Source organism: Sinohyriopsis cumingii, chromosome 9, assembly GCF_028554795.1.
Source record: "Sinohyriopsis cumingii isolate HCF-2022 chromosome 9, ASM2855479v2, whole genome shotgun sequence".
Classification (NCBI taxonomy): domain Eukaryota; kingdom Metazoa; phylum Mollusca; class Bivalvia; order Unionida; family Unionidae; genus Sinohyriopsis; species Sinohyriopsis cumingii.
Window position 1 is genome coordinate 59,392,610 of NC_142969.1, and position 16,651 is coordinate 59,409,260.

The 16,651-nt window shown below is 34.2% G+C and overlaps 1 protein-coding gene across 1 annotated transcript in view; it reads right to left on the bottom strand.

Annotated features, from left to right (window-relative positions):
- Positions 1 to 579: 579 nt before the first annotated feature.
- LOC149791896 (uncharacterized) overlaps positions 580 to 16,651 on the bottom strand; it is a 198,587-nt gene continuing 182,515 nt past the window's right edge. The window contains exon 23 of the mRNA XM_089969492.1: positions 580 to 10,718. Within this exon, the coding sequence (XP_089825618.1) occupies positions 10,524 to 10,718 (195 nt within the window). The 3' untranslated portion in view covers positions 580 to 10,523. The remainder of the gene's footprint in view (positions 10,719 to 16,651) is intronic.

Here is a 16,651-nt window from a genome sequence, read left to right on the forward strand (position 1 = left end):
GACACTGGGATCGGCTCGCAGAAAGATTAATTAAACCAAATGACGTCACCGTCGTGTATGATGGACCGACGTCGTTTTTTTTTTACCAGCGCTGACTACACCGGATCCGCTGAGTGCAGAAAGTAATAATTAAGCAAAATAACGATTGGACAAAATGTCGGATTCGCCCCCCCTGCTGCTGTTTTCACTCTTTCTGTATTACTGTTTATTCGAGCCTAAACACGTAACAGATAAATGAGATTGTTAAAATTGTTTAGTTTTTTGGTTCTTCAGTAGGGCAATGTTAACACTGTATAGTCTTTTGGTTCTTCATTAGGACAATGTTAAAAATGTATAGTCTTTTGGTTCTTCATTAGGGCAAATGAGTAACAACCATGAAATTTTATGTTCAATTTCTTAGATACTTCTAGGATACACATAGGTAACAAGTGATGTCAAATTGATGACATCATAATGTAATAATGTTGTCATTTTAAGGTGCAGAATAAGAACTGATTTTACAAAAGTGGAGATATTTCAATTCACCAAGGTTATCTATGTATCATGTTAAATCTACTCAAAAACAATATTTACAACATGTCAATAAAATAAGTTTACTACTTCAGAAACTAAGTGATTGTTAGTCATTTTTATCAGCATTGTATGCATTATCTTTTGAAAATAAGGCTATTTTCCCCTAATAATGACCTTGACATTTGAGATGGGGACATGACCATTGTCATATCTGTGTATAATTTCATTAAAGTCTTTGCTGGGGTTAAAACGTTACAGCCACAACAAGGAAAGAGGCCACTGACTTACAGTATCTCTTTTTGTGGCCTTGACCTTGATGAATGGGAATGACTTGTAAACACAAGGCATTGTCAAGACAAATAATATCCAAAGTTTCATTAAAATATTTGGGATTGGTTCAAATGTTTGACCCATAAAGCTCAAGATTTATATTTTTTTATTCCTGTGACCCTGAGCTTGGTCAAGTGACATTCCATTTCATTAAGATAACTGGTCAAAGTGTCATTAACATATATCATGTGGTTCAAAAGTTAGTCTCTGTACAAGGATATAAATCATACTAATATACTACTTTTTGGCAGGGGTGTGGCTATGTGACATAAAACCTATAGGTAATATATAACTGGAAAGTTTAATTTCATGACCAAGGCTGGGGTTTCAAATATAACCAACCTCGGTCAGTTACTGTGGTGTGTCCATGGGCAAGGTACTTTACTCCATTTGCTTCAGTACCAAATGACCTACATGTGTTGCTGCTATGCCATTAAACACCAAACCAATGTTTAATTAAATATCTTCAGTCATTCAAAAGGTATAATCTGGACAAGGATACAAGTCACAGAATGACATTTTCCCTTGCTGACACACTGGCTAGGGTACATGATACACCATCTACTTATGATATATACTCTGCTGATGTTTCATTAAAATATTTTCAGCTGATCACATACACTGGACAAAAGTACAAGTCAAAAAAATTATATTCTGCCTTGCAATAGCCTTGACTTTGAAGAAAGGAGTGTTGCTATAATATGCAACAGACTGACAATACATGATATATAACTGGTTCAAACATCACTAAAAACATATTTATTGGTTTAAACATGCTCAAAACAATGTTGTAAGTCAAAGAATTACCTTTCCCTTGAAGTGAATTTGACCTTGAGGTGGGGGTGGGTGGGGGTGGTGGTTTGTGGCACTGCCTAGTTATTATATATATATATATATATATATATATATATATATATATATATATATATATATATATATATATAGACAAAGTTTCATTTAAACCTCTCCAACAATAACAAAGTTATAACAGACAGATGGACAATGCCATAACAAAACAGGCAAATAAAAAGCATATGGCAAAGCAAAATCTAACAGCTATATAATGCTTTTGCCTAGATATTAAATATACAAGTTGTTGGGATAATAAAAATACTTCTCTTACATAAACAAAATGATATACATCTCTCTCTTTCTCTCAAACACACAAACATGAACAGATATGATATGTCTAGAATACATCAATAACTTTCTTTTCAAACATATATACTTTTAATATCAGAATGTGATAGTCTACAATGTAACAAGAAAGATGACAAAAGAGCATCTTGTAACATTCCAAAGCGAGCCAAAGGACAATTGTCCAATTTAAATGCAACAAAACTATAATAAATTAACAACAGTACTGATGCTAATTTCTTTCAAAACTACACATACAAAAAATGTGATGCATCAATAAACACAGTATTAACAGCAATGTACCACTCCTTATGATGCATCAATACACACAGTAACAACAACAATGTACCACTCCTTGAGATGTCAACAAGTACAATATATCAACAAGTACAATATACCACTCCTTGAGATGCACCAACATGCATAGTATCAACAGATATGTACCACTCACTGAGATACATCAACATACACAGTATCAACATCTTGTACCACTCAATGAGATACATCAACACACAGTATCAACAACAATGTACCACTCTTTGAGATGAATCAACATACACAGTATCAACAGCTATGTACCATTCTTTGAGTGGCATCAACATGGACAGTATCAACAGCAATGTACCACTCCGTGAAATGCACCAACATACACACTATCAACAGCAATGTACCATTCTTTGAGATGAATCAACATACACAGTATCAACAGCTATGTACCATTCTTTGACTCCATGAGATACATCAACACACACAGTATCAACAGCAATGTACCACTCTTTGAGTTGCAACAACATGGACAGTATCAACAGCAATGTACCACTCCGTGAAATGCACCAACATACACACTATCAACAGCAATGTACCATTCTTTGAGATGCATCAGCATAAACAGTATCAACACCAATGTACCACTCTTTGAGTTGCATCAACACACATTATCAACAGCAATATACCACTCCTTGAGTTGCATCAACATACACAGTATCAACAGCAATGTACCACTCCAAGATGCATCAACATACACAGTATCAACAGCAATGTACCACTCCAAGATGCATCAACATACACAGTATCAACAGCAATGTACTACTTCTTGACATGCATCAACATAACACAGTATCAACAACAATTTACCACTCGATGAGATACATCAATATTTACATTATCAACAGTAATGTACCACTCCTTGAGATGCATCAACATACACAGTAACAACAGTAATGTACCACTCCTTTAGATGCACCAACACAGTCAGTATCAACAATGGGGATAAAAACTACATCAGATAAAGGTTATATTATTTATGTGATTTATACTGAAATATGTTAACATCTATACTGTAATATGTTAACATTTACTAAGCAACTTTCCTATAAAACCATCTGACAGTACATGCACTGCTGCCACAAACACAAAATAATGAAGATGACACTACAACTAAGAAAGTGACTTGGGTCTCACTTCCCAATAATATGGGGTCAACAATAACAGACTGACTGTTAGATCTCACTTCCCAATAATATGGGGTCAACAATTGTTGTTGTTGTTGTGGGGTTTAACGCCATTTTTTCAGCACACAATAGGCTATGTATAGCGGCCAGTATTAATGGTGGCGGAAGAACCAAGAAAACCCTGGGAAGAACCACCAACCCATGAGAAGCTACTGGCAAGCTTTCTCACATACCCACATTAGCCGAATCCTAGACTCAAACCCACGCAGACAGAGGTGAGATGGCACTGATCCGTAATGGAGAGCGCTTTAGACCACTCGGCCACTCGGGGCCAACAACAACATACTGACTGTTATATCTCACTTCCCAATAATGTGGTGTCAATAATAAAAGAGAAAATAAATATTAATTTATTTACTCTTAAATGCAGTTAGTTGTACATTGAACCTGATTTCCAATTAATTCCAATCATGATAAAGATCAGACTACCAGAAAATACACTGTATAGCCATTGCAGAAAATACACTGCATGGTCATTACAGAAAATACACTGCATGGTCATTACAGAAAATACACTGTATAGTCATTGCAGAAAATACACTGTATGGTCATTACAGAAAAGCACACAGATGCCACATGGTTATGGCAGTAATTTAATTATGGTTGTAACAGCTTTTATTTTACCAAAGAGCACAAGAAGCTAAAACAATTTCATTTCAATAACAAGGCCAACAACTGTATGTCCAGCCTATGATCTAAGCACTGCTCTAAAATGTGACCTTGATGTCAAGGTCAAAAGATTCAGTAAGCATACAACAGGAATGAATTAGCTTCATAACGATTCATGCAAAGTATGACACAAATTCATCAAGGGGTTTAGGAAATATAAGCCAATGAAAAAGCCTTTACCAAAATGTTAATGCCTATTTTCAGACAATGATCTTGACATCAAGATCAAAGAAGTGTGCATGTCACATAATGAATCGTCTTAGCTCCTTAATATCCCAAGTACGAAGAAAATCCATCCCAGTGGTTTAGGAAATATAAATTGAAAAACTTTAACCAGAACCTTAAAGCACTTTTTTTTAAGATTGTGACCTTAACTTCAATGTCAAATTGTCTTAGCTTCAATAATTTATGCCAGGTATGCCATAAGGTTCAGGATATCCATGCAAATAATAAAGCTTAGCCAAAATTGTAACAAACTATTGTTCATGCTGACAACGGTAGAAAAGTCTATGATATGTCTGGCTCACCACAAATGTGGACTTGAAAAAATGTAATACAGAAAAATGTACATAGAAATAATGAATGTAACTTTCCAACCATTCATGAGGTGATGAACACAACTGCTCACTTGAAAATTTAAAAGAAATTGTGGACTCTGCAATAGGATGCACCAAGTTCAACAGTTAACAAATGCTCAAAAGTTACATGCGGTCAGATAATATAACCAATATAATGCAAGAATTAGCATATGAATGAAATAATTACTATAATCAAATATCTTCATCAAACACAGATGCCCCATCACAGAGCCTGAAATGACCTCTAGACACAAAACATACCCTAGGTGTGAAGTACATACAAGTGTATCAGTATATGACCCCAACTACTCATGGTTGGGCATCAAAATGATGTTGAGGACAGGTGCATTTCCAACATGATAAGAAGGATATTAAATATCAACATTGTTACACTTCATGAGGCACCAGCTATATACAGCGTATTTAAATGAAATACAGTAAGATATTCTTTTTTTGACTGTCCAATCATCCAAAGATCCAGACATACCATGACAGACATATTGTCCATACACCATACTCTGCATATACAGTTTGCATATATTGTAAATGCATAATACTGCATTAAGTTCTTGAAAAAGTAACCATCCCTTGCAATATACAAAGGATTCCCACACTACTTTGAAATCAGGAAAATGCTGGAAGAATAGGTTTGTTCCTAATGGGACAAACCCTTTCATTTTACAACTACTGATCAAAGTCAGGAAAAAAAACAGGAATGTTCAGTTAGTTGAGGTACAATTGCAGTATGGATCATTTTGATGCTGACCCTAAATATATATGTATAGCAAGTCCAAGCACCCAGGCAATCCAACTGGTCAAGTAGGCTGGTTACAACAGTCAGCAGCATATTTGTATCTTTACTTGTGTAAATGGTATTCTGACCAGTCTAGTATCACATTGTGCCAACATGTGAGACAGTTGTCTGTCACATGTGATGTAGAGAAAAATAATGCAGCTCATCTTTCCCCCTTTCTCTTTTGATATGTAAGGACAACAAAAATGTATTTGATAAATCTTTGCTTATTACTTGCTTCTAGTGTTACATGCAAATTAATATTAATTTCAATAGCTATACTTGCTTCTAGTGTTACATGCAAATTTATATGAATTTCAAAAGGTATACTTGTATGAATTTCAACAGCTATACTTGTTTCTAGAGATACATGCAAATTTATATAAATTTCAACAGCTATAATTGTTTCTCATGTTACATGCAAATTTAAATGAATTGCAATATTACGATTATGTTATTAGTTTTTATTTTAAATTCAATTAAAAAAATTATGACAATAATGATAACTTTGTACAATAATTGTACAAGGAGATATAATTCAAAATTAATTCTGTAATAGTACTTATTTAAAAAAAAACAATATTTCAGTGTTATATTTTATTAATGTTAAATTTAGCTTTATAACTTATGACCAAATATTGTATACAATAACTGTATAAGGTGACATAATTCTGAATTAATTCTGTAATAGAAGATATTTTTTTAAAATTATATACCGGATTCAGCATTTGTGTACTGGCAAACATATCTAAAAAAGCTCTGAATCTAAGATCATTGATAATCTTCATTATTGAATAAATTCATAATATTTAACAAATTATAAATTATACATATTTCAAGAGAACAGAAAATTTTCCAGGTGTTTTTTTTCAACTACTGGCATATATTGTTATTACAGATCACCTAACTCGAGATTACATGCCAAATGATGCCACATAGCTCACATGTGTGCTATCATGAAGTCAAACAAGGTTTTTTTAACAACCTGACAGGTAGTATAATGAATGAAAAGCAGGTATTACTTGATTTCTATTTGATTCCTGTCCATCCACCAGAAAATGTATGCATTAGAGCCATGATCATAGGTGTATTTTCCAAGTAATCTGTCATACATGTATTAGTAATCTGTCATACATGTATTAGTAATCTGTCATACATGTATCAGTAATCTGTCATACATTTGTAATCTATCATACATGTATTAGTAATGTCATACATTAGTAATCATTCATGCATGTATTAGTTGTTGTTGTTGTTGTTGTAGGGTTTAACGCCATTTTTCAGCACAGATAGGTTATACATGGTGGCCAGTATTAATGGTGGAGGAAGAACCAAGAAAACCCCAGAAAGAACGACCGACCCATAAGAAGCTACTGGAAAGCTTTCTCACATACCAACATTGGCCAAATCCGAGACTCGAACACATGCAGACAGAGGTGAGATGGTAGTGATCTGTAACAGAGAGCGCTTTAAACCACTCATCCACTCTGGATCCCCATACATGTATTAGCAATCTGTCATACATGTATTAGTAATCTGTCATAAATGTATTAGTAATCTGTCATACATGTATTAGTAATCTGTCAATCTCATGTTTAACCCTGGCTAATCAGTGATGATCAAAATCTACAGTACCTTACAAATGCATGCTAGCTTTATTTCAGCATTAATAAGATATGAAAACAAATTAAACAAAAAGATTTAGAAATATTATGATTCTGAAGATATTTACAACAGAAAAATGTTGGTATTGACAGATGAAATACATGTATGCTGGTTAGTTTAATCAATATGAAAGGCCTATAAAAGGTAAATAACAGGCAATTAGCAATACAGCAGTCAGTGTTATTAAATGTTAATAATATAATTTGTGCGATTTCTTTGACAGTTATTTTCTGGAAGTGAAAGGCAGCCACTTGGATTTAAAAAAATTGAGCACCCACAATCACTGTTTATCATCTACTATTGCTTAGTTGTTTATAAAGCAAAGAGATTTATTACAACAATACCTACTGGTATGGCTTGTTTTGTTGCACAATGCCAATGAATTTATTAATCCATACTGACTCACTATGTATTGCTTAATGAGTTAAAGCAGTGGTCATGGTTTCTAATCAAAGTCATAACTGTCACATCGGGTTGAAGTGGTGTCATGTGTAACTATGACCACAATGATAAACCAATCATATTATTGTTAACTGAATCAAGCTACCTGTAGTAAAAACAAAAACGAAACAATGTTAAATAATACCATATGAATTAAATTATCACTTAAAGACACTTCTATTAAAGTCAATTTTCAATATGCCCTAACTGGTATACCCTGCCAGTATTCTGAAATAATTCTTTGCCAAATAAAAATGATAATTAAAAACCTTGACATAGCTCATGATAGTTCATTTATTTTGAGCAAGTAAAGGAATGTTTCAGTTAGAAGTATAAATTATAGCAGACAACAGTAGACATGGAAATTCATGGGCAAACTGGCCATTTGAGGAGGTTACTATGGACAATTTTCTCCAAGGCATTGTGGGTAAAAGTGGTACAATGTTATACTGTTACAAATTCTTCCCAAAAAACAATCAAAACGTTTCCAAGAAGAAATCTAACATCAGTCATACTCATAATACCTTGCCGAAAATAACCCACAATGACTTGCAAAAACGTCAAAAATGTACAGGATTTTATGCATATATGGTCTGGTATAAATTAAACTTCTTTCTTTAATCTGACATACATTTATCTGCTCCAAATTAACTTAGCTCTTGTTGTTGTCATCCTATGTAGTTGTAGTAGTTTTTCAGAAAATTGGAATGATATGTTTAGACCAGTTCTGTGGTATGCCAGAACCCCCAAAATGAATTTTGAGCCCAAGCATTCACCTAAATGCTCCAAAAAGCCAAACTGACTGTGATCCTTATTCTTATTTTTACAAAATTACAAAATTATTTATGAATTACCTAGAAAAGTGTTTTATAAAAATAAAAAACATCCTGTTCTAAAGTCAGAGTGCAGATGATGCCAAACATTGCAGGTGTCCAGTAACTTGAAATATGCCTAATTATGTAAGAATTCCTATTTGAGTGGGTTTTCTTCATACCACACCAATAAGTAGTATTCTTTCTGCTCTCTAATTATGACAGAATTTGTCTCTAATATGCATCATAAAAACAGATACAAGATATAACAAATCAAATTTGTTTATTAGTTATAAAGAATGCAAAATGAAATGGGTAGTTGATGACACTGTCAACTCTGTTGTCAAGTGTAATGTGTGGTTACATTTCATTGCTTGAGAGAGTGATTAATAAAGGTTTTATGAGGCTTCTTATATGCTAGGATGCTCTTGATATTTTTTCAATACATCATGCATGTAACATATGTGTACAACATTAAAGCTTTATTTATGCAATATTAAAGTAACTTATGCTCAGGTGTTATTTAAGGCTTACAAATACAGTAAGGAGAAGTACAAAGAGATAGAGCACACATTCACATATCAGGCCTCTGAAATGTGTCATATATGCCAGGCATGTCCAACAAGTCTTATTTCTGAAATTTACATTGCAACAGAAGTGAAAATCCCTTTGGGCTTAAGTCAATGGTCTAGTTCCTTGTCTAAATCACAACTAGTTTGTCTAAATCAAATTTGAGAATAGACATTCAATCTCAAGAATATGAGAGGAATTTAAAAAAATAGTTTGTTGCTTTCAAATAGACAATGGAAAGAAAAATGAAATATTTCCTATTCAAGTTTTAATTCATGTAAATTATTTTTTTTCTATTAATGCATAGTCAAAACAGGGAGTAGCAAACTTGACTTTATCATCAAACTGCTCCACCCCACCAACATAAATGGTTCTGTTCCAAAGTCACTATTCAGCTACACAAATGGCCCATGAACAAATGAGGGATGTGAAGCTGACATCTACACTTCAAGCAACAAGTTCCTGAAAAAGGGATTGTGTCAGGCTTTAGGATCATATTGGTAATTCATAAGATATATAACAACATCAAAATATGAATAAAAGGCAAAATGTAGATATATAATTGAGTTAACTTTCTGAGGTATCATTAAGAAGGTGTGGAAGCTAATGGTACTTTACAACTACCTATTTATGGAACTAATGTGTGTGTGTGTGTGTGTGTGCGTGTGTGTGTGTGTGTATGTATGTATGTATGTATGTAACAGTCCCAAATGTGAAACCTTATATTAAGAAATCTAATATCAAGTAAACTCATTCCATTTAAAATTGTGTACACATGTATAATAATAATAATAATAATGAGGACTTTGTATAGCACCTAATCTTTAGAAGTTCTAAGCGCTTTACAACATTTGACAACACCTATAAGATAAAAAACATATAATGATATGATTACAAAAACTAACAACATGAAGTTAGAAAACATAAAAAAACATGCTGAGAATATTTAAGGTAGGAAACATTATTAGGTCTTTAAGTTTGTTCTTACAGTCAAAATAAGTGAGTTTTGAGAGCACTCTTGAATGGGATCACTGTGTCTTTGTGTCTAAGTTCAGTGGCCAATTCATTCCACGTTGCTGGGCCCTGGTACGCAAAAGAACGCTGTCCATATGACTTTGTTTTCATAATGGGAATAATGAGTATACGATTGTCAGAAGAGGTAAGTATCTTGCTGGTGTGTACACATGGGTGAGGTCGGATAGGTATGTTGGACTAGAGTCCAACAGTGAAATGTAGCACAGAGAACAAATTTTGTGTTTGATTCTGGATCAAATGGATAGCCAGTGTAGGGTACAGAGCAGCGGGGAGGTGTGCTCTGATCGTGGTACTCTAAGTATGATCCGAGCAGCTGTGTTTTGAACTTCTTTTGAAGTTTGCAAAGATAATAGCATAGATACATGGATTTTCGTATACACTATACATCTAACAAGAAATGAGTTTTGAGTTTGCATGGTTACTGGTAGGGGATCTCAGCTGTTTCCAAGTTATGACCCTTGTACTAAATTTAATCTTCCTGGAAGGTGACCTCAGTAACATCCAAGGATACACCAAACTCCTCTTCCCAGGGGTCCTTTATTGCACTGACCAATGACTGAACACCATCCAGGGTTGCCATGGATATGATCCAGCGGACTTGATTCTGAGAATCTTCATTGAAGAAACTTATTCTGAGTTCTGTGGGGTCCTCCTCATTGACTTCCTGCAAATAAGTATTTCATAATAAATTATATTTAGCTTTTGTAACTACATGATAAAAAGTTGATCTTACTGGCATGTAAACTGGCAATGCCTATTACTTACTGCATGTGTCAATATCAGTCCGAAGTATAATACATCAAGTTAACCCACTACAGATTCCTTGCTACTAGTCAAATTCTATATACAAAAATTCTAAAATTATTCTTCCTTTCATTTTTTTCACTACATCATGTGTTTTTTTGTGATCTGCATGCGAATGCTGAAGAAATATTATAAATTACAATTAAATCTGTCAATAAAATACACTCAAGGAACTACATAATGTTATCTCTTATGGAATGATGCCCTTAACATATATCGATTAACTATGTAATTTAAAAGTAAATAAAGGAAAAGGGCTAAGCAGCATTTAGTTCTTGTCTTTAAGTCTCCTTTATGTGGAGAGGTCTAATAGGAATTGGCTGGCAGTTTTAAGGCACAGCAACACATACAAGCTATTTAATGTTGTGGCAACTGGAGTACTTCACTGAGACACACCATGGTAACCAATCTGGGCTGATCCAATGATTGGATCTGAAACCTTATCATTTTGGTTTTGACAAATGAGCCACTGCAGCTACTGTCTACTAAGGAAGACATGTTTTACTGTATTTAGAAAAATTAATCACCAATCTTAACCAGTCTACTAAGTAAGTCAAAATTTACATATTTAGTGAATGAGCTAGTAATCTTAACCAGTCCTACTAAGAAAGACATGTTTTAGTATTTAGTGAATGAACTAGTAATCATAACCACTCTGCTAAGGAAGACAGGTTTTAGTGTGTTAGGAATGAGCTAGTAATCTCGACCAGTTCTACTAGGGAACAGGTTCACTTTGTTTAATGAATGAGCTAGTAATCTTAACCAGTCCTATTATGGAAAACAGGTTTTAGTGTGTTTAGTGAATGAGCTAATAATCTTAACCAGTCCGACTAAGGAAGACAGTTTTAGTGTGTTTAGTGAATGAGCTAGTAATATTAATCACTCTACCAGGGAAGACGTGTTTTAATGTGTTTAGTGAATGAGGTAGTAATCTTAACCTCTCTACTAAGGAAGACAGGTTTTAGTGTGTTTAGTGAAAGAGCTTGTAATCTTAACCAGTCCAACTATGGAAGACAGGTTATAATGTGTTTAGTGAATGAACTAGTAATCTTAACCAGTTCTATTAAGGAAGACAGGTTTGCTGTGTTTAGTGAATTTAATTAGTAATCCTAAACAGCAGAAATTTTTTCTTCTAAATTCTTCCTCACAATACAATCATTTGAAAGACATAGTGATAGTATGTCAAGTAGTATTTTCTACATTGGTATTTTTCTATGTAACTGACTTCATCTTGAGACATACATGTATATTACTCGACCCAATGCGTGCAAAAATGTGCAGTACAACATGACTTTTGTCCTTATTTTGTTAGATTCTTTTCTTTTTACACTCTAGCATGCAGAATAATGTCTCAAAAAGTTGAATACTGTATCTAATAAAAAATCCAATAACTAACATTTCATGCCTTACAACACTTTAAGATCAAAGAATATTAGAATTTTGGGGAACTCATTTTAATCAGACTGAATAAATATTTATTGATTCGCTAGATGCCTTATTCTAATTCAAGAATCCCATCAATGGGTAATAGTCTGAATTCTAATTCAAGCATCCCATCAATGGGTAACAGTGTGAATTCTAATTCAAGCATCCCATCAATGGATAATAGACTGAATTCTAATTCAAGAATCCCATCAATGGGTAATAGTCTGAATTCTAATTCAAGCATCCCATCAATGGGTAGTAGACTGACATCTAATTCAAGCATCCCATCAATGGGTAATAGCCTGAATTCTAATTCAAGCATCCCATCAATGGGCAATAGTCTGAATTCTAATTCAAGCATCCCATCAATGGGTAATAGTCTGAATTCTAATTCAAGCATCCCATCAATGGGTAATAGCCTGAATTCTAATTCAAGCATATCATCAATGGGCAACAGTGTGAATTCTAATTCAAGCATCCCATCAATGGGTAATAGTCTGAATTCTAATTCAAGCATCCCATCAATGGGTAACAGTGTGAATTTTAATTCAAGCATCCCATCAATGGGTAATAGTCTGAATTCTAATTCAAGCATCCCATCAATGGATAATAGTCTGAATTCTAATTCAAGCATCCCATCAATGGGCAATAGTCTGAATTCTAATTCAAGCATCCCATCAATGGGTAATAGTCTGAATTCTAATTCAAGCATCCCATCAATGGGTAATAGTCTGATTTCTAATTCAAGCATCCCATCAATGGGTAATAGTCTGAACACTAATTCAAGCATCCCATCAATGGGTAACAGTGTGAATTCTAATTCAAGCATCCCATCAATGGGTAACAGTGTGAATTCTAATTCAAGCATCCCATCAATGGGTAACAGTGTGAATTCTAATTCAAGCATCCCATCAATGTGTCATAGTCTGAATTCTAATTCAAGAATCCCAACAATGGGTAAGAGTCTGAATTCTAATTCAAGCATCCCATCAAGGGGGCGCTCACCAGTTAATATGTTACTTTTGAGAAAGTGACGTATGTAAGGTCAAGTAGTTCGTATTTAAAACATGCACAATGGAGAGAATGTTGGCATACCTCTATGCTACATTAATGTAATGTGGATATTTCTTTTGGATATTGTACTTTTGGAAATTTTATATGATTTAAGCACAATGCTAACTAAAATGACTGCTCCCTTGTGTTAAAAAATCAGCCTGAATTAGCCTAAAGTACACTATACATAGCAGCTATTGAAATAGGGAAAATGAATTTTGCCAGACTAGACAATACCAGCTTCTGAAAGTGCAATGAATGAATTACCAAATATATAAAATGTAAAAAAAAAGTTATTGGCTCTTTTTTATACAATTTACCTCTGAAGTTCAGGAAGTGAAAATAACCAAGTAGAGCTAACACTTCTTTTGAAAGGTACACATCTGAAGTAAGGCCAAGCTGTATACTCTATAACCCATAGTACATCCATCAATCATACACCAAAATAAAGGGAATTAAAGGTTCTTTGAATTATACCTAAAATATACAAGGTCTTTTTTAAATAGCCAGTATAACCAGTGAGGAAAGCGGGGAAATTCTTTTTTTTTTAAAAATCCTAACCTATGCAAAATACGAAACTGTAGAGTGTCACCCAATGGGTAATAGGATGAATTCTAATTCAAGCATCTCATCGATAGGTAATAGTCTGAATTCTACATGGTTCCCACGCTTTTCTAAAGATAAATTTCCAGGTCATTTCCTGGGGTTTTCCAGGATGAAATTACTTTTTTAGAGGTTCACATATGACCATTACCAAATGGAATTAAAGAACATTTTAGATTAGAAACCATATACTTTCTACATCTAAAAATATTTCTCTTTCAAGGCTCTCCAAAAACATCGAAGTCAGAAAAGATGATCATGTATAAAACCACAAAATGTATCACATGAACCAAGTTTGATTATATTCCTATAAAGTGGCATGTAAAGTCATTTCAATGTGCAGAATAAAAACTCTGACTTTATTTTGCTGCATTATGCTGCTAAGTGGGAACAACATAATGAACATAAATTATGTTTTGTTTCCTTTAAAACCTTTAATTCTAAAGAATTCTATAGCAATATATATATGCATCTCATAGAAAGTAACATTTTCTATTACAGTTTATATAAAAAAATGCAAATACACCACTCCCTCGATAACTCACGCACATCGGGGTCCAGAAACATCGACCGCACTATAAGCGAGGGGCGAGTTATCGAGGGACCTATAAAATAAGCCCAAAACCAATAAAGTGATTGACGACATAACGGAAAAATAAGGGGGGGGGGTAGGCAGATTATACTGTTGAATACTCACTTTATAATCGTTCTGAGATTAACTGTTAATAAATATCTCTTCATAACGGTGTACTTTATTATTTTCTCATAGGACAACATTAAAAATTTCAGGATAAATTACAGTATATTGAGGCGATCATCGAAAACATTATTCCACGTGGTTTCCGTTCGCTGAACATGTGTACCACTTCACACATTGTGTACTACGTCACTAAGTTTTATGCTGAATTGTATACATTCTAGTTTTATTGTTTGAGCCAAATTAGAAGTTTTTTATACACAAAAGATCGACTCTTTTCGAGAAACAGTGTCGATCGAACGATAGATAGATAGAATTGAATGCGATAGAAGTAAAATGGAAAACAAAAAGAAACAAGAGTTAATCAGTACTGACATATTTAATTGGTCTACAAATTTAAAACAACGTAAATTAGAACAAGTTAATACTTGCCGTTTGTGCCACGCTTGACAAATATCAATTCACTTTTTGAAAAAATCAGTTAATTTTTTGTGTGTGTGTTACTCCTTGGTTTCTCTGCCGCCGAGCAAAATCCCTCAGATTTCTCTGAGCTTTACGTAGTCAACATTTTGGGTCTCCAGCCACCTTATGGCAATATCAAAATATTTGCTTCCTGTACAGAGGGGTGGGGGTGCAACATCTGTGTCTGCATCACTTACAACACTTGTGTTACTCCAGTTAGAATCGTCTTCTGCTGCAAATTTGTTCGCTATAGAAATAATTATAGTTTCATCTGACATGTATTCGGCTGTAGGGCAATCATTGTCAGCACAAATCCACTCCTCCATCAAAAGAAACGCCCATCTCAGGACCATGAGTCTGTACTAATTTCTCCCAAACAGCCTCGGCATTAATGACATCAGTTTCACTGAAACATTCGAAGTCACTATCGTCGTCGTTGTCTCTGTTACTGTTTTGCTTTACGTCAAAGGCAGCTCCAAGACCCTTAATCCTGCACCCGAGGTCTCTTGTAATCGATTTAGTTTTTTTAATGCAACAAACACTTCCCCAAGTTGTTGATCAAAACAAAGCCGGCATGTACATGTAATTAGGTTCTCAAGAAGTACCATGGGTTTCGATGTGACGGTCGATTGACTCTTTTCATGTTTTCAATGAACAGACTATGTTGTGATTATAATGTTTACACTGAAACGGAATTAAAGGATTAGAACGTGACTTTCACACAGGAAGTCGTTTAATTGGTGTTTATTTCATTCTCTGTTGCCACCTGTTAACATTTACCAGAAGTTTTCACTGATCGCTATTTCACCAGACTGTTTATTTACAGTATAATGACAACTATTTATCCTAAAAACTTACATAATATATGATATCTTTAAACAGAGGTCTCGCTAGGATTTTAAAACTGGGTCTTTCTGCCTCTGAATTCAATCACTAAATATCAGTATATTTTCTCACTCGGCCGCCAAGTCAAAGCCTTTGAACTAGCCGCCTAGCTGTTGCATCTTTTTTCTTTTTTTTTTAATGTACTCTTATGAAATAGCAACAGTACATCAAAGAGTCTTTCAGTCACTGAATTCTGTCATTGTAAATATCAGCACAGCAAACTGATCAACACATTTTCCCACAAAGCAGGTGGCTGAAACAGGACCGGCAAATCTTTGAATTTTCCCGCGCACCTATTACATGCGTACGGAGGACTCCCGCTTCAGTTATTTTCTGCGTCCCAGATCAAAAATTGGCGTCCAAATATGCGTAATTAAGCGTTTTCGAGATCTCTGAAATTAATTCTTCTCTAGAACTTGCAAATTGCAAAATATGGATTATATTTTTACTGGCATTAATCACCATTTTCGATGATAAAACGAGCAATGTATCAAGGTTTAATTTATCAATTCTTATCGTAATCTTTTTCATGTTCAGCATATTTTAAAGATATTTTAAATACATTTTGTCTGGAAAAAATCGGGAGCCAAGACGGACACCGTGTTATAAGCGGGATCGCGAGTTATCCGGGCGCGAGTTATCGAGGGAGCGGTGTAATCAGAATCTTG